The sequence below is a fragment of the Centropristis striata genome, chromosome 20 (genome assembly GCF_030273125.1).
Source record: "Centropristis striata isolate RG_2023a ecotype Rhode Island chromosome 20, C.striata_1.0, whole genome shotgun sequence".
NCBI lineage: Eukaryota > Metazoa > Chordata > Actinopteri > Perciformes > Serranidae > Centropristis > Centropristis striata.
In genome coordinates this window covers 22,284,731-22,303,586 of record NC_081536.1, presented here as the reverse complement: position 1 = coordinate 22,303,586, position 18,856 = coordinate 22,284,731, and the positions used below count along the sequence as shown (strand labels likewise).

The 18,856-nt window shown below is 39.3% G+C and overlaps 1 protein-coding gene across 2 annotated transcripts in view; it reads left to right on the top strand.

Annotated features, from left to right (window-relative positions):
- ugp2b (UDP-glucose pyrophosphorylase 2b) overlaps positions 1 to 18,856 on the top strand; it is a 36,516-nt gene that overhangs the window by 10,909 nt on the left and 6,751 nt on the right. For both annotated transcript variants that reach the window (XM_059359371.1, XM_059359370.1), the window contains exons 4-6: positions 9,297 to 9,482; positions 15,167 to 15,300; positions 18,218 to 18,515. In XM_059359371.1, coding sequence (XP_059215354.1) covers positions 9,297 to 9,482; positions 15,167 to 15,300; positions 18,218 to 18,515 — 618 coding nt within the window. The remainder of the gene's footprint in view (positions 1 to 9,296; positions 9,483 to 15,166; positions 15,301 to 18,217; positions 18,516 to 18,856) is intronic.

Below are 18,856 nucleotides of genomic sequence, written 5' to 3'. Positions count from 1 at the left end.
TTAAAAAAGTGCACATCTATCTGATTCGATTTGATCTCAAGGGAGGATCTTTGAAGTCTGAACACGGTGTTATGTGTCAGTCAAAATGTTGAGCCGTCAGGAGGCAGCGCTGGAGAATAGGCTGTAAGTAAATGGAGCAGCAGAATAACATGAGCGTTGGTTTGCAGGCTGCATTTCAAACCCTGAGAAAGTTCTTGCTTTGTATTCTACTGTGACTTTGTGCTGAACTCGTCCAAACATATCAGTGTATATAATGTGAAACAAGGGGGAATGGGTATGATGAAACCAGATATCATGATTTATCTTTAATTCACTGTGAAGTAAAACAGTCCTCCTTTCTTGTTTACTGTATCACTGCAGTGGTCTGTTTTTTAAAAGAAGAAACAGCTTATCCTTATGTATTTTTTATTTTGTTGTGCAGAAAGTATGACTCACAACATAATTGAAAACAGTGCAGCTGGGATTTGTTAAAGGAGCTGGATGAGATTAAAAAAAAAACAAAGACAAAACACAAGACTGTTATAAACAGATATGATGCAGTGTTTTCTACAGCAGCTTGCATGAGTAAGTGTCAGTGTCTCGTGATTTAATACCCTGAAAACGGTCACTATTAAACCTTGATCCTTCACGAACAAAAAATGATTTTCAAATGTGACCATTTTTGACATTGTATTCTGTAAATGTCTTGAGACACAAGTTCACATATGAAAACCATTATGTGTCTGAAGGCACGTCTGGATTTTTAAAAGGAAGTTTCTGAAGTTTCTCCACCCTGGAGAGATTAAACTTTTAGGAGAAACACTGAATATTGGAAAAGGCCCGATGTGACTCAGATTGATGTGTTGGAAGCTTCACCAGGCAGCTGTAAGAAATTTATTTGGGGAAAGTGATGACTAGACAGTGTTTCCCCACCTTTTTGATTTTTTGCAAGTGCCTACTAAATGTGTTTTGTTTTTTTTACTTCGATTCCTTCATTTGAATAATAATGTAAGAAGTATCCACTATGTAAGGAGAAAAACAGCAAGAACTAGAGAAAAGTAATTAACAAAGAACAGCAACAATGCATTCACACACTAGACCTCATTGCAAATTACGGTCTTGGTGGGGCAATTTTTTGTGGACCAACCAGCCAACAGATCAAGCTGTAGTACTGTTTTCAGCTAAAAATCAAACTGATTTTAATGGAGTGTAATGTTTTTTTAGGGGTGCAACGATTGCAATTTTCTGGCCGATCACCGATTTTTAAAAAACCTGACGTGCCGATTTCGATTTTGGCCGACACCGATTTTTTTTATAACTCACAGCATACACCTTCAATGTTTGAATCTTATTTTATTGAAAAACAATAATGCAGCATTATTTTTTCTTTAACGAATACAGGAAATCACAATGTCTGAGGTAGTTAATAAAATATTGAACTTAAAATAAATAGCAACAATTTACAAGACAAACTGACAAAAGAACTGCAACCATAAATAAAGTGTCCTGAGTTTTTGGTATTGTTATAGTGCAACAAGAACAAATGCCCAAATGCAGCAGCAAACGGCTATCCTTTGCTCTCCTTCTTTAACAGTGTAAAAGTTCCACACTGACAACATGATTGGTTGGTTGATAGCGTATATAACAGTCACCCAGAGCACGCTCAGTCATGCAGAAGTACACATACGTGCAGATGCATTTTCATACCTTTGCGGAGGTAGATAAGATCGCTAGATAAGATCGGTTTGACGTAAAAGAATCGGCCAATCGCCGATCGTGCAAAATTAAGGAAATTGGCACCGATCGGCCGGCTGATCAATCGGTGCCAATTTCCTTACACTCCTAGTTTTTTTCTTTCTCATGTGTAACGCCAGTACTTTATCATTAAATCTCTTGGAGAGATCAAAGCAAAGATAAGTCTGGACCCCACAGCTGCTGTATGTCAATTGTATGGGCATTGTTGTTTATTGGTTTATTTATCTTGCATAACACTTTCTAACAAGGCAGCCTTGATAAAGGGTTTACACATTGTATCTGCTATTCACTGCAGTTGATATAGCTGCTGAGTAAAGGATGACACAAGAGTGTTTTTTCACTCTTTGCACCCACAAAATAACTCCAGTCCTGTCCAAATCTCGGAAGAGTGGCTCCTGTCCCATCAGGTACCCATGTTTAGACAAAAGGCTGAAGCCCGAGCACTATTGTTATACTGTGGATTTTTTCTTCTTTCTCTTCTGGACACAATAAACAAAAAATCCCGCTACTAGTTATATATCATTAAATATATTACTAATTATATATCAAAACGTTCGGTTTGATCGGGATCAGTGTGCTATTACTTTTCTCTACGGAATGAAAACTGCAAAAAAAATTTGCATTGAAGTGAATGGGACGGCCAAAAAAAAATTAGCAAAAAAAAACTATAATAGGAGATTTTTAAACGTCTACTTCTCCGGCATAATTTCACCTAGAGACTCCATTTAAACTTTAAACAGTAGGCACAAGTCTTGTGTATCTTAGTGTATTAATCCACGTTTCGATAGGTCACATAGTTTTTTTATCAATCCCTGTTCAATGACCATGATCATTTTTGGAGAAATTCTGAGATTATAATGGGTGTGTATTGCACGGAATGTTTGTGTCCCAGTGTGTGACATCATCGCCAGAGTGTAGAGCGAGAGAAAAAATTGTCAAAAAATAAATTTGAAAACTGCGCTCCAGGCCGCAAATTCCACTCTACAGAAATAATTTATACATAGAAACGTAGGAAAATTTGTCTTCTCACTCACAATCCTCTGGTAAAGCTGTCTTTACCAGTTATAGTTTGGGCGAAGGACGCACAGATGCGCCACCAACACGCACCAACAGCCCCATTGACTCCCATATTAATAACGCAGGAAGATTTCCGTAGAAAAGCATATTTAACAGTTTTTCAGATCGCTCTTAGAAAGCTATTTCTTCATTTTTTTTCACAAAAACATATGTAGACATTCAGGAAGAGCTCAGGACGCTCAAAGAGAAGTCGGATCAATGATGATGCCAAAAATGCTTTCTGTTCGAGGCCAGAAAGTCCGGTCTATCCACCTCTGGCTGCTGTCGCTATGCTGGAACATTGTCGCACACTCCTCCAGATACACATGTTTCACACACACATACACACACATTTTGAGGTTAAAGGTTATAGGTTGCTGTATAAATAAATACTTGAAAAGGAATGCTTGTTGTAGGTGTGCTCCTTGTATATAATATAGTATCAAAGCATTACTATTATTAATTGTTTAAAATCTCTGAAGAATCTCATCATAGTGTATACACACCAGCAGTAGCCTCCGTGGCCCTTTCAGAATTTCCCCAGAGGAAATTTTCTAGTTATTATTCCTGTTCCACCTGCTCCCATTGGCCCTCATTTATTAAACGAGTGTACGACAAAGTGAGCGTAAAGTGGGTGTATGATCATTTTTACACAAGGCTCGACATTTAGCAATTTGGACGTGAGCGGAGGGTACGATCAGATCTCACGTCTGCTCTCAGCTCGTGTACGCAAATTTGAGTCAGCATGAAGTCGACACGTCTGAGTCAGAGAATTGATCTTAGACTATTGTATCGATGCCTGGAGCTGATCAAACTCTGCAGTGTTTTGTTTTTTTAATGGTGACAAAGCAAAACATGTTTAGACAAATCATTTATCATTAAAACATGATTAAAAATAAATACACAGTGCAACCGTGAAATTCTTTAAACAGGCTACTAACCGAGGCTATTAAATATTGTTGTCTTCTGCTATTTACCGTTATCCTGCTGGACACCGGATCGTCAGTGTTTCCATCAGCTTTTATATATCACAATGTGTAAATGAAATATTCCAACCTCACCAGGAGTTTAATGGTCCACTGCTACTCTGCTGACAGCATCACTGATTTCCTTCCTTTCCTTTTTATGCTGCCAAACAAAACCAGTTTGTTCTGTTGCAGCTGTTGGACATCAGCGTTTCACTTTCTGCCTCTGAGAAATTCCTCTTCTCTTGGAATTTAAATTTACTTCAAAACATTGTTTAGCTCATGCAACCATAAAGTTGTGACAACTTTAAGTCTGTGCTCCAAATATAAAATATTCACTGAACTTGTTTGAGTATCTACTTTTTTATTTCATAAACGTCCCTCACTGCGTATTTTTGTAAAATGTCTATTTCGCTCCTGTTATTTGTAACGGTGCACTATGATAATAAAGGTGACTTTAAAAACGAGAAAAGGAATAATATTATATCAGTATTGCGTCCTTCGATGTCGTAACCTCTCGGGGCGAGGCATCTGCGATCGTTTCTACATTTATTTGATAAATGAGGGCCATTTACTTTTTTTTCCCTTTCCCATCCCAGTCCCATGTAAAACAGGAAAAGGGGAATCCCAAACAAATGTCAGTTTCTACTGCTGAAAAAGGATGAATGATTGTTTATCCGGCCAGGTTCAATTTCAGAAGACACAATGCCAAATTAGGCCAGAGGCATGTTGGGCCTCTCCCAGCTGTCTACCCTCCTAGTTTCAGTAACCTTGCTCAGACCTCGCCCATCTTCAAAACTAGGCTTTTTGTTGTTGTTGCAACACTATCATCTTGACAAAATTAGTCCACAGATAGTACTCCAAAAAAATCCTGTGGTAGTCCCAATACAGTAGCTGTCTCCATGCTGTTGTGGCTAGTTATAATAACTGTTTTCCAGTGTGCTTTTCTTAAGATCAGCTCAAGGAAGGAAACCTGTAATTCCTGACATTCCCAAAAGTTCTGTCTGCCCAATAGGATGTTCCCTTCTTCCTGTTTGAAAATACAACCCATGGGCCAAATATTGTTTCCAAAGATATCTCACAGGTTCAGCAAATTTCGTGCCAGAGATGTTGCTGCCTGCCATTTGTTGGCCATGTTTGGTCCTGTCTCACTGAACATTGACAGAACTTCCTCAGTTGCTCATCTGGCACTGGACCCTGTAACCAAACACACAAACACAAAGCCTGATCTGTCCTATCCTCCTCCGTCTGTAGCAAGTGAGGAATAACTGCATCACTCCCCAATTCTGAGCTGCCTCATTTATTTTTACAAACTCAGAAGCTGAAGAGAGGAGAGGGGGAGAGATGGAGAAGATTAAAGATGAAGAGAGGAGCAGGAAAAATGAATGAAGTGCGAAAGAAGGAGGCTTTACTTTACGGTGAAATTGAGAGTTACATAAAGAGAGACGGAGGCAGAGGGAAGATTAGAGCTTCCGAGAGGAAAGTGGGGAGACAAGTATTGAAACAGGGAACATTAAGAGAAATAGAAAATGACAGCGACACACAGTAATGAGGCGGGGGAACAGGCTGAGCGAGAGAGAGCATGAGATGAGGGGGTAGAGGGTGAAGATGCATCATTTGGCATCCTATCCCAGTGATTGAGAGTAACGGAAGTAGCAGAAAGAAAAGTAAACTAAAAAATGCTTTAACAACCACTGCCAAAGACAGCCGCTGGATTTAAAATCTTCCCCCAAACTTAATTAATAATTCAGTAGCTTTTTAGTCTATAAAGCCAATTCTGACACAGATTGCCTACTCACTACTGCGGCTAGTGGAGATGACAGGCTGACCATAGCAATTATTAATTGGTATATTTTTTGCATCTTAAGGTGGTTTTCTAGTTGTGCAGACAAATGAAAGAAGTGAAGCAGACACAAGGAGAAGGAGATGGATCTTTTTTTTATGGGCACTTCTTCCCCAATCACACGATGATATAAAAATCATCAAGCAGAAATCAAACTCACTCTCACTGTATTGTCTTACTAAATATTTATTTATTGTTAATGACCTACCTAGCAATTATTATTATAATAATGTCCTCACCATTTCTTTTAAACTAATGAGCTGACTATGATGGGAATGTAGGTGTTCCACCAGCCGTTGCCAGTAAATAATTAAGGTGTGTGTATAATATTATCGTCTGACTGTCAGAAAGAGGAGAAGGTTGGGGCGTCCCGGTGGCTCACACTGGTAGAGCGCGTAGGTCTCTTTGCCGCATGTCCTCCCCTCTGTCTCCCCCTTTCTATCTATCACTTTCAAAAAAAAAAAAAAAGAAAGAGGAGAAGGTGGATTTACCTACCAGTTACAGTGAATAAAGATCTACATAGATGTAAAGCTGTAAACATCATAATATGCAACCAAAGGCTCAAACGCTAATTAAAATGACTGCAGCTAAATGCACAGATTTAAGCATGACAAAGCATTATTTCAGCATTAGGTAACATTAGGTACTTTCCCTCTAGTGAGCCGCTATGATGGTGGCTTGGTAGAGAGGATCCGTCCAAGATCCACCCAACTTCACCAGTGAGCAGCTCAGGTAGCAGCTCAGAAAGTACCTCCCTCGGATAGGTAGTTTTCTGAGCCGCTACTGAGCCGCCCAGTCAGATTGGATATGGTTGAGGCGGGGTATAACGTGAGTAGAACTCAACACAACCACAACATAACAGTGCATCCTTATCTGGTGCACTGTGTCCAAGACCAGGCGTACAAACACAACAACAGTAACACAGAAACCATCTCCTCTCCCTCCATGTTGATGTCTCGACTGTTTGGACTTGCCACGTCGGTCTGTTGTCAGTGTCGCGTCACTCACGTCACGGTCAAAATTGTCGCTGAATAATGTAATGTAATAATGCAGAACTATTTATGTCACATTCGAACTCCGTTGGTTAACTGCTAGAAAAGTACCTGCATGGGAACAGAGGCCGAGGGGAACTAACTAGTGGGCGTAGCCAAAAGCCTTATATATACTAGTTTCGGATTCATCCAGATTCTCCTAAACACACGTTGCATACTGTCAAAAAGCTTTAGCTTCAGATCCAAACATATAGTGACATTTGGGTTAACGAAGTGTATGAAAAAAAAAACAAGTCTACACTGTAACTTCCAGAGCAGATACTGTATATCCACTTTCCTTCTGACAGCCAGATACAAGTTTTTAAAATACCTGTCACACACGCACCTGAATAACTTATAAACCAACTACCATACTTCATCCTGTGAAGGCTAGTCGAACATATTCCTAGTCTACATCAGCCCTGTGCTTCGACTGCATTTAAGTGATAACAGAGTTTGACTCGACTCATGTAGACATCTCCCCTCCTCCGCTGATGCTGATTAACATGCTGTGCAAACCAAATTTTAGTTGTATAACATTTTGAATCCCTCTGGTGTGTATCTGTGTCAATCCAAAACTGTAATCCATTGCTGGGCTCTCTTTGCTGTAAAATGTCCTGCAGGTTTCTTCCAGATGCTCCCTCCCACAGCTGACAGCAGCTTGTCAGTCAAAGTGAAAAGCAAAAACAGTGTACAGCAGTTTTCACTAGAGCTGATGGCTTTAAGGGGATAGTTTAGAGTTTTTAAAGAGTGGTTATATGAGGTCGATGGTAGTGTGGAGAAGCAGACAGGAGTGCTGGCATGGGAGCTGTGGACAGGAGCAACAGTAAAACACTTTTTAATCACCTGAAAAAGGCTAACCAAAAAAAAAATGTATCAGTTTAAATTTACACTCTGTTTTGTATTCTATTTTAACCACTTTCATGGCCGTCAGACAGTTTAGTCTTAGTTTCTGTTCTACCTCTGTCTGGTATTGATTATTTTCATGTGGCTAAAATATGTTTTGCTGCTGAGTACATTCCTAAGCTTCTTTGATGCTGACGAGTTGAGCACCATTTACTGAAGGTAATACACTCACTATTCGATAAGTACCTCATGCGACCCCTCTTCAATAAATCCAAACCATCCCTTTAAGAATTAGTATTTCTATCCTACAGTCTGGTCAAAGAGATGTTCCCTGCAGCCACTGAGTGTTGTTAACTTGGTTGGAGTGCAGTAGTTCACACACACACACACACACACACACACACACACACACACACACACACACAGAACATGAAACAAAAAGCAGCCCCCAGTCTGTATTGCCCAGAAAGGGAAATGGATCTGGAAGAGGAAGCTGTTTAACTCCGGGGGTACAGGGGTAGGATGGGGATTCCAGCTGAAAAACATTTTGCTCAGTTTAGAAACACTTGTGCCAACAGTCTTCTTCTTCCTTCCGCCTGAATTTCTTGCTTACTCCCTAAAATGTATTTTTTTATATTCCAATACATGCAGGAATTTATGTCTGCTACAATGCTAATCAGTGTCAGCGTTTTTAAATCTGTCTACATTTCTTTCATGCAAGTCAGTTTAAATTTTTTACAACTTTCTACCATGAAACATTGTTTGTCCTTCGTGATTATAACTTCTAATCTCTGTGAAGGCTGATGGTTGCGTCAAGGTTGTCTCAGCCTCAATGTGGTGACGTGAGGAGTCAGTGTAGAGAAAAGGAGGTAAACATCAGAGAAGAGACTGTCTGTTTCTATCAGGAGTTCTGCTGTGCGTCTGCTGTTACTGACTGGTAACCCTGTGCTTTTAGACACAGGATGACTGCCTGGCCTTTTTAATTTGCTAACACCCACTCACACACACATGCCCACCATCTGAGAAACACTGACACATTTATTGTTATTTAAGAGTGCAGGGAAACTCACACAGAGCGAGACTTAATCACTGACACGCTCACTCACTTCCTAACAACAACAAGCTGTTGTAACATCTGGTCAGAATTTGCTGTCCCTGGATCCCTCTTCACATTGTTTGCAGTTTTTTTTTAACTTGTTTTCTAAAATTCCTGAAATAATTAAGTTCAATGGAAACCTGAGGAGAAACCAAAAAAACTGTGGGAAAGCAAATATGATTCTGTTAAAAAACATCCTGCTTCTGTTTCGCTGGAAATTTGAAGATTAAATTCCTGTGTAGTTAAATAAACCAGTGTTTGTCAAGTTGTGTTGTTTTTGACAGTCACACCCTATTTCATATCCTCCCTGTGAGAGATTGAAAGAAGTCGATGCATGATGTGTAAAAAAAAAACGTGAGAGCTCCAATGGTTTTTTCTGCTTCAGAAGCAACAGAATTGCTGAAGATTACTTTGGAGGACAGCTGTGTTGTGCATTAGGCATTGTAATTAATTATCTGCACCATTAACAAAAGCATGCAACAAAATGTGTGAGGTGGATTTCCTGAAAAAAAAAAAAACATTTATAATTTGCTTCCAATGAGCATTAAAATCAGTCAAATCCAACAGCTATATACAAATTGCCATACACGCAGTTCATAACAACAAACACTTTGCACCCGAAGACAAATTAGAGTAGCAATTATGAGCTAAGTGAAGTTGTTGGTTTTAAAAGCATAAAAGGTACACCTGCTGTTTCCCTGACCCTCTCTGTCCCTCTCCTCCAGATCCAGCCCTATGATAAGATTGCTGGCAGAGGCCTGCCGGACAACGTGGCTGACTGCCTGAACAAACTGGTGGTGGTGAAGCTGAACGGAGGCCTGGGCACCAGCATGGGATGCAAGGGCCCCAAGAGCCTGATCAGTGTTCGCAATGAAAACACCTTCCTGGACCTCACTGTGCAGCAGATAGAGGTACAGAAACCTTTCAGAGACAGACTTTAAGGCCTTGAAGAACAGAGAATATTTGTAAGATGTCATTACCTTTTAGAGTTAGTGTTTCAATAGGTCTAAAATAGAGATTTTATTCAGTTAATGCTGTGAAAGACTTGAATAGGGAAATACTACTTTAACCTGCTGCCAATCAGAAACAACTATTATTTTGCCATCAGTCAAGGTGTCTTCACTGGCAGACTTTTTATTGTAGCAGAGGTTCTTAATCTTGGTCCTTACATCAAGTTTTAATCGCATAAGTGGTTCACATCATTCCTACATACTGCTTAGTGATGACATGTCTGGTGATTTAGAGTTTAACCTGGCTGCAGCATCACCTTTTTACATCTCTCATGTCTAAATATTGATTATTGCTGCTTTAATGGTCAGTGTTGCATTTCAATCTAATTTTGGATGAACAAGCTAAACTAATTCAACAAGCTGTAAGTATTATCACTTCACACCAAACCAAATCATTGGTGAAAACACTCACAGCCAAATAAACTTGTATATATATGTATGTATGTGTGTGTATATGTATGTATGTGTATATATATATATATATAAAATTATGAATCTTCATGGTAGAGGCAATGGTGGATGCATTGAGGCAGCCATGAAATTAAACTTTATCTCTCATTTTCAGTTGGGAGTTGTTTTCATCTCATATTGTTTCTTTTGTTGGTTGTTTTTATTTTCTGCTGTCATGAAACGTCCCCCTCATCCTGTAAATCCATCTGTGGAGAAAAGCTTTAATTTGAACCCTTCAACTCTGCTGAGAGCCTTTTTTAAATCACATTCTTACTGTGACCCATGTTTGGCCACAGGATCAACAGTTAGGTTTTGCCTAACTCGGAGGTGGCCGGTTGCCACACCAGCACATGTGACAGACTGTGAGTGATGGCAGAATGGGTTGGGCTGTGTAGCAGGAAGTGATGTGTTATCTGATGTAATACTCGTCTAATATGTGTACTAGAGTGTTGCTTCCTCTGATGGAGGGATGATGTGTCTCACACTCTGCTTTTCCTGACAACTACAAGAGACTTTTGTGTATTCCCCAGAGCTAGAAAAGTACAAAAAACTTGTTTGTCAGAAGATTCAGAGGAAAATAACATCTTCTTTCCTTTTTATAATATAAAATTACAAGCATATGTCTTGTCCTCTACTGTATGTGAATCATCCTCAAGGCTAAAGCCTCTATTACTTCATGTATCTGAGGCGCTGTGGGGGAGAGACATGTGTTTTTTGGAAAAGGAGCTGAAGGTCTTTTGAAAGGAGCCAGTGTGATACCTGGGGGGAGTCGTAGTGAAAGAGGATCTGTTGGTCCGTAGGATTGGCAAGGAAATGGAGAAGGCTGTGTGATGGAGGAAAGGAGTGTGTGTGAAGCGGGGGTTGGGTTATTTGTGTCTGATCATACATCAAGACATGACATTAAAAAAACGTAATCCCTTCATCAGCAGTACAACTAATCCCTTGATTCATTTCAGGTCGTTCAAACTTAATTTATGCTCTATAACACAGCATTAAATATTCAGGCAGAAGTTTTGGAGCAAGTTTCAGCCTCAATATAAAGAAACCTGTCATGAATTTGTCAGGGACGTGTGTACAGTATTGTGTAATTGAGTTTATGTAGGGGGGGTGTGGCCGTGCGGTATTTGTGTGTGTTTCATAACGGCCTCATGGGACGCCTGTCTTCTCCCAGTACACTGCTCTCTGTGTCCGGGTAACTGCTCTCCATTTTCTTGCCCAGGTCTGGTCAGATTACCACCTGACTGAATCGGCCTATTTAGGAAGAGAGAAAATGGATCCCATACACACAGCGACCCCTAACCGGGTCTCCGGTGTGAGAACGCCCCTCATGCATATTTATTTTGGACCATTTCAGTGCAGAGACCTGTACGCTCACACGAGAGGAGAAGTGGAAGATTGGACAGGCTTTCTGGAATGGCGCCACCTGGCTGTTAAACATTTCCTGCTTTCAGGAGAAACTGTTTTGTTAGTTCATCTGTTAAAGTAAGCAAGTTGAGTTATGACACTTTAAGAGTGATACTCAAAGTTACAAAACCAGTCTAGGGCTGTAGCTTTCACATAGAACACTAAAAGATACTAAGGAATCTTTGCAATTGAAGCGAAAACATAGTTAATACTTTTACAGGCTTCTTTCTTCCTAACTAAATGTAATGAAAAGGAGCAAACAATGAGTGATTTTTCAGTTTTTCCCAATGAAGATTTGCTCCGCCTCTGAACAATTTTTATAGCTCAAACCTGACGCGGACATCCTTGATGTTTTCGTTTTCCCTCAATCAACATGAAAGAAAAATAATCACAAATATTAATCATTCTAGCTGAGGAGATGCTTAGAACTTAAGAACATGATATTAGTTATGAATAAATAACTTAAACACTTTGCAAAGGGATGAATCATAACAGTGCTGCAACATCACTAAAAGCATATCCGGATATTTTTTTGCACTCCTACCGCCAAAGTTTGCTTGTTTGGAAAGAAGATGAATCGGCAGCATTTTATTTGAATAATAAATCTAAATTTATTGCTTTCTAAGCAAAAAAGCCGAAAATTAACTAGCTGCATCTTCACAAATGTGAATACTTCAGTCTCCTGTAGTACATAATGAATAGGATACTTTTTACATTTTGGACTCTTGGGCAGACAAAACAAAAATTTAAATATTATGCTGAGGTTTTTTTTTGCTATTTACTGACAATTTTTAGACCAAACTATAAATGCATGAATTGAGAAAATAAAAGATATAATATTAGAATTTTAGTTAGTTGCTGTCCTAACATATTAAATTTGAGTACTTTGAAGGCATTCCTGGGAGTGTGGAAATGCATATAATAGACCTTTCACCTAGAGAAGTATCTGTGACAGAAAGTGTATTTCTATCTCTTCTTTCAAATAAACACACAAAAAATGCTTAAAAAAGTCTACATAGAGGCTTTAAGATTGCCATTGTCATCAAAAGATGCACATATGCAGCATAATGCCACTTTGTTTGCTCAACACTGGAGAAAATGTTTAATCTTTTCTTTCATGGGTATTGTCATGCTTCTTAACCTGCCTGTCCACACACCCACTGTCAACATCCTAAATCCTCCTTTGAATATGTTTGCCTTATGATGTTTGTTAGCACTAAGAGGTGTGTTGACAGATCTCTTTAACATCCTGAAGAGCGTTCAAAAAGGTGTAGGGACCTAATACCCTCTCACACACACTTAACACTCTTGTTTCTTATAAATGAGAGCTTACTGTTGGTTTACGTGGAACAGATGGCCAGCCAACACTCATTTATTAAAGAGGAAAAGAAAGTCCTCACTTGAGTGAGGAAAAGTTTAATCATTCTTTTTTCCAATCACAAGTTGGAAATTCAACTCTTAAGCAACTTCCTCACAGCAGCTACTCCCCAGTGATTCATATCCCAGCTCTCATCCTCCTCCAGTCACTTAAATTTTCTCTTATCTTCTCCTCGGGTATTATTTTCCTCCTTTTGTATTCATTCTAATCACAAAATGAAGTTACAGAAGTATTGTCTCTTGGGCTGTTGTTCTCCTTAGTATTCATTATGTTGATCAAGGAATTTTAAATGTATTTTGTTGTTGTTTTATTGTCAGATAAAGGCACTCCTTTTTCTTTTTAGTCCAGGAGCTATAAACGTCACTTTAATTAGTATTCAAAGATAGACTCTCGGGGTGTTCCCGGTGGCACACCTGGTAGAGCGCATACCACAGAGGCCCAGTCCTCGTAAGCGGGTGGCCCGGGTTCGAATCCAGCTCGGAGCCCTTTCCCGCATGTCTCCCCCTTTCACTCTCAATATCTCTCCTGTCAATAAAGCTACAAAATGCCCAAAAAAATATCTTTAAAAAAGAGAAAAAAAAAAAAAAAAGATAGACTCTCAAACACAACAACCAAAGGATTTAGGTCGTAGATATTCAACTTAAACATTTTTAGAATGCATCAATAGCATACCAAAGCATTAATTCACCACCTCATCTAGTCACATAAATATCTCACCTTAAACCTGAATAACATTTTTTCAAGTCTAGATAACCGACTACTCTATCTGCCAAACATTATAAGCTCTACAGTACACTTTAGTTATTGGATCAACTTATATAACTTTATGTACTGCACATAATTTGAATCTGAAATATATTTATGGACCATCTCCAAATACAAGTGAACTAAAAGGCATATACGAAAGGAAGGCATTAAACGTCCATGACATTATCAATAACTTCAGCTAATAGAAAAAAATCGATACAGCATAGTATTGCAATATTTTGTGTGGCAATATTATATTGATTTATGGCCGCCAAGTATCGATATTTAGCGCTCTGACGGGCTAACTTTAAGGAATATACAGAAGATACTGGTATATGAAACTTGAAGATCTAAGGAATCTAAAGCGCCTATAGATTCCTTAGATCTTCTAGTTTCATATACCAGTATCTTCGGTACATCAGGATGTCATGTCGGGAAGTTGTCGAAATAACGCTGCAAAAAAATGTTTTATTGTTTCATGGTGATTTTCAAACAGGCCATGTGACCTCTGACATCATCTCTCATTGTGGAGAAATAAAAGAAAAACTGAAGAGAGAAAAATAGATTGAGAATTTTTTCTTATTTGGCTAAACAATTCTTGATTTAATTTAATTTTGTGGACACAAAATGCAGTTAAAAAAGTTCAATCACAATATATTGTATCACAATACTCACCACATTGCAAAATGCTTAAAATTGCAATAATATCGTATTGTGACTCAAGTATCGGGATAAAATCGTATCGTGGGGCCTCTGGTGATTCCCACCTCTATCGGCTAATGTGAACTTTGAAACTCGTTGCTGCAGTAGATGTAAGGCAGTCTTTGCTGGATAAATAATGCTAAAGCTGGCTGGCAGTTACTGTTTTTTTTTTTTTGGCTCTACTGCGAGGACGGCTTTAAACGTAAACGTCTTGTCATTGGCTAACAGACTAAGTCTCTGAGTGATTGATGAAGTTACGCCATTAGTCTGTCAAGTGTTGGTTGCTGCTCTTTTGAACTGTTTTTATGGCTTTGTGCTTTTGTGTATGATACAAAGTGGTGGTGTATGACGAAAAACAGGTTCTTATATTGCTGTGTGCGTCAGTGTTTCCCCTGCACCATGTTTCATGTGTGCAGACTGTGTGTCACGTTAATTAATACACACATGCAGCCACAGCAAGAAGCTCCTAAACACACAAAGTCCAACAAAGTAGTACCTCCCTTCAAGGTTGTGCTGTGCTTTAGGAAGTAAAATCTGAAACAATCAGAAAATAATGTTTCATTCCTCTGATTCACGGCTTGTTCTCTTCTACTTGTTCCTATTGCTGCTCCCTCTCTTCATTCACTGTCTAACTCACTCGGCCACCGCTTTTCTTTCTCTACCTCTTTCTCTGTCTCTGGCTCTCAGGAAACTTTACATTTAAAAACACCAACCGATACCTTCTACATGTAATACCTTTGACAGTGTCATGTGTTCTGCTACAGATGGAGGGAGATAAACATTTAACTTTAGGGAATTCACATTATAGACACTGTTGCTGACTGTTCCTGTAACTACTACACTACACAGTTTACCACACTGGTTATACATAAGTTTCAACCTAGTCTTGTATATTGTCCCGCAGCACCTGAACAAGACTTACAACACAGACGTGCCGCTGGTCCTCATGAACTCCTTCAACACAGATGAAGACACAAAGAAGATCCTGCAGAAGTACACACATCACCGCGTCAAGATACACACCTTCAACCAGAGCAGGTAAGAAAACAAAACAAACTATTTGTCATGTTGGGTAACGTTGGGCCCAGAAGAAACTTTACTGACAGTTACTATGCTGATACACTTGAGATGTTTCCAAGATTTGAGAAAACTACAGATATGAGTTTTTGAACACTACCAGCGAGCAGTATTGAACCTAAATGTACTGAATGAACTCTTATGATAAATTGGTCTATATTCAGTGTCTGAGTAGCCAGGGGACAATCATGTGCTTTGTGCTGCTGATCTGTCAAGAACAGCAGCATGCAGACAGGAAATGTCATGTAATGTATGGAAGAGACTGTTAATATTTAATGCCCTCTTGTCTCCAGTTTGTCAGTCAAGAGGAACTTGCTTTTAACTGTTTCCCTTTGAATTATTTAGAGCGCTTGTATGTCCTGTGTGCCAGAAGGAGTTTAGTACAAAGCCGTTTTGGACAGCAGCAGCAGTCTTGGTGGTGGGGGGAGGTACTTTATCTCTGATTTAACGTCAGCACAGAGAAAGTGGTAGAAATGTCAATCAATAGGAGAACAAAGAATAGTCTGTGGTTGAGTTCGTGAGAGTAATTCATAAAAGGCAAATTAAATGTATTGCTCATGACACTATCTGCTCCAGTTGATGAACGGGAAACAATTTGCTTTATCCATCGGATTAATAAAAAAAAATCATAATTTTTATTATTTTTACTTAAATTAAACTGCCCAGTTGCCAACATGATGAGGAAAATTAAGAAACAGACCTTACAGTGTGTCCATTTTTCTTGTTAGGCCCGTATTGAAGACATTGGGGTTTTAAATCCGCAATACGCTGTGAAAAAACTTAAACCTAAACTTTTTCAATGTAATTCCTGTAAAAATCCTGACAAATGTAGTTTATTTTTAATGCAGATCCAGCTAAATATGGCTCATGAAGCTGTCTCGTTTAATGCATTTACAAGAAAACAAGAACTACAACAAAGTAATAAATTAATTAGCTAGACATTTATTGATGTTGGGACAAGCCCGCCAGTGGGCGACTATTTTAGATGGTTTTCTCCTTCTCCTTCCCCTTCCCCTTATGACTGGTTTTACTGAAAAACAAACAAGCCGTTGTGTTTTTCTATAATAATAATAATAATAATAATAATAATAATAATAATAATGGGTGCAGCCAGGGCCTTTCTCTAGCAATAACACAGTACTATGGAGTTATGTCTGGCTATGAAAGATGTGATGAAATAAAAATAATATGCCTCAATCTGTAGATGGAAAGTCTCTTCCCTGTGCTGGAACATTAGGAGGACGCATTGAAAAAGGCAAATTCACAGCTGAGTTTAATAATCAGCTCATTGTTTACTGAATAAACTGAAACAGATTCTTTATTAAGATAATTTCCCTGTGTACCTTCGAAATAATTAATATCCCTCCTAAAGCAGTAATATTGGATCCAAGAAAGGAAAAACATCTTAGACATAACAAAATGTTCTTGGGTCTGACAGATCATAAAACCTTTGAAGTCTGTGAGCTCATATCAAAGCCACTCATCTGAATCATCAGCCCAGAACAGTAAGCTGGACTTATAAACCTCCACTAAAAAGGCGCCCGTACCTCTACTGTGCAGCTCCTCTCACCTGACCAGCTCATCTGCACTGAGAAATATCCTCAAACTGCCAAAAACACAGCCTGCTCCCACTCAGTGCTGTTACTCCTGACGAGGTTTGTTAACTCAACATGACGCGGATCCTGCTTAGAAACCCTTTGATCACTTTAATGCACACAGTGATGATGGCTTGGACTCTTTGGCTTGTTGCCTCATCTGCCTGCTCGGCAAAAAAAAAAAAAAAACTTTGCTTCCTGGCTATGTTGTTTGAAGTCCTGCAGTGATATGAAAAGAACATGGCACTTGGCATGCTACTTAGTTGCAAAGTTTTCTGTGGCTTTACCTCAGATGTGGAGCAAAAAAGATTACACTTTGTTTCCTTTTTGTGCTGTTTATCTGCTTAACTTGTGCAAACTGTGATCACAGCTCTGCAAAATTGGTTAATCTGTTCTACACAGAGACACATAGCGTATACTGTACATACAACCCAGATTCAAAACAAAGTTGGGGAGAAAACGTTGTGCAATCATCAAAAGCAAAATGACACAGGGATGTTATATTTTATTATCAAAATTAAAACATTTTTCATTAAGTATTTAGTATTTCATGGCCATGGAAGTTTGGTTTAAAAAGGTGCTGTCTAGGTCTACATTAAAGTCTGCTCTATTGCTCCACACTTCAACCTTAAGCTACACACGTGCGTTTCCTACAAAAATAAAAAAATAAATAAAAAAGGGAGGGTTTATCCAATCAAAATTCATGATGATTCCGACTTTTGAAGACGTTACGGGTTCAGTCTTTCATACAGCTCAGCAGGTCACAAGGTTATAAGTTATTAATTTATATTAATAACAAATGGGATAATCCGGTTAAAGTATTTTAAATTAAATTAAGCTAAACTATGATGGTAAATGGACCTGCACTTGTATAGCGCTTTTCTAGTCACTTTTGCGACCACTCAAAGCGCTTTACACTACAGACTGCGCTCATTCACCCTTTCACACACACATTCATACTGGTGGCAGAGGCTACCCTAAATGGTGCCACCTGCCACCATTGGGAATTCATTCACACACCGATGAACACAGCACTTCGGGAGCAATTTGGGGTTCAGTATCTTGCTCAAGGATACTTCGACATGTAGGCTGCGATGGTCAGGGATCGAACCACCAACCCTTCGGTTGGGGGCCAACCAACTCTCCCAACTGAGCCACAGCTGCCCGGGATGAACCCTCAACTAAAATAACGACAATAAATTCTGATATTGAGACATCATCCTAAACTAAGTGGCAAAAGTGAACTTTAAACAATTGAAAACATGGATTGTCTTTCTTTCCAGGTACCCTCGCGTCAACAAAGAGTCACTCCTCCCAGTGTCCACAAACCTGAGCATGACTGGTCAGAGTGCAGAAGGCTGGTACCCTCCGGGTCACGGCGACATTTACGCCAGCTTCTACAACTCGGGCCTGTTGGACCAGCTAATCGCACAGGGCAAAGAGTACATCTTCGTGTCAAACATCGACAACCTGGGAGCCACCGTGGACCTGCACATCCTGCACCACCTGGTCAGCCAGCCCAACGGCAAGCGCTGTGAGTTCATCATGGAGGTGACGGATAAGACACGCGCAGACGTCAAGGTGTGTGGCGAAGGAGGATTATACATATTCACCAGCTAGTTCAACCTTGGTAGAACTGTTGAAGACTGTTTCTGTCAGCAGTTCTTACTAAAACTTACTAAATCCGTGGCCAGACTCTTTCTTGTGACATTCTGTGACTTGAACTGATCGTTCAGTTTCTCATTTAAAAAGAAAAGTGAGGTGAATGGCAAAGAGGTAATGTTATTCTTGTAGTGGTTTATATCCAGTATGATGAATCTGACTTGGTCCAGTAGATTACTTGATTGGCTGGATTCTATTTCCTTCGACTGTTTAGGTCAGCTTTCCTTTTGGTTCTAGCAGGATGGAAAATATGAACACCA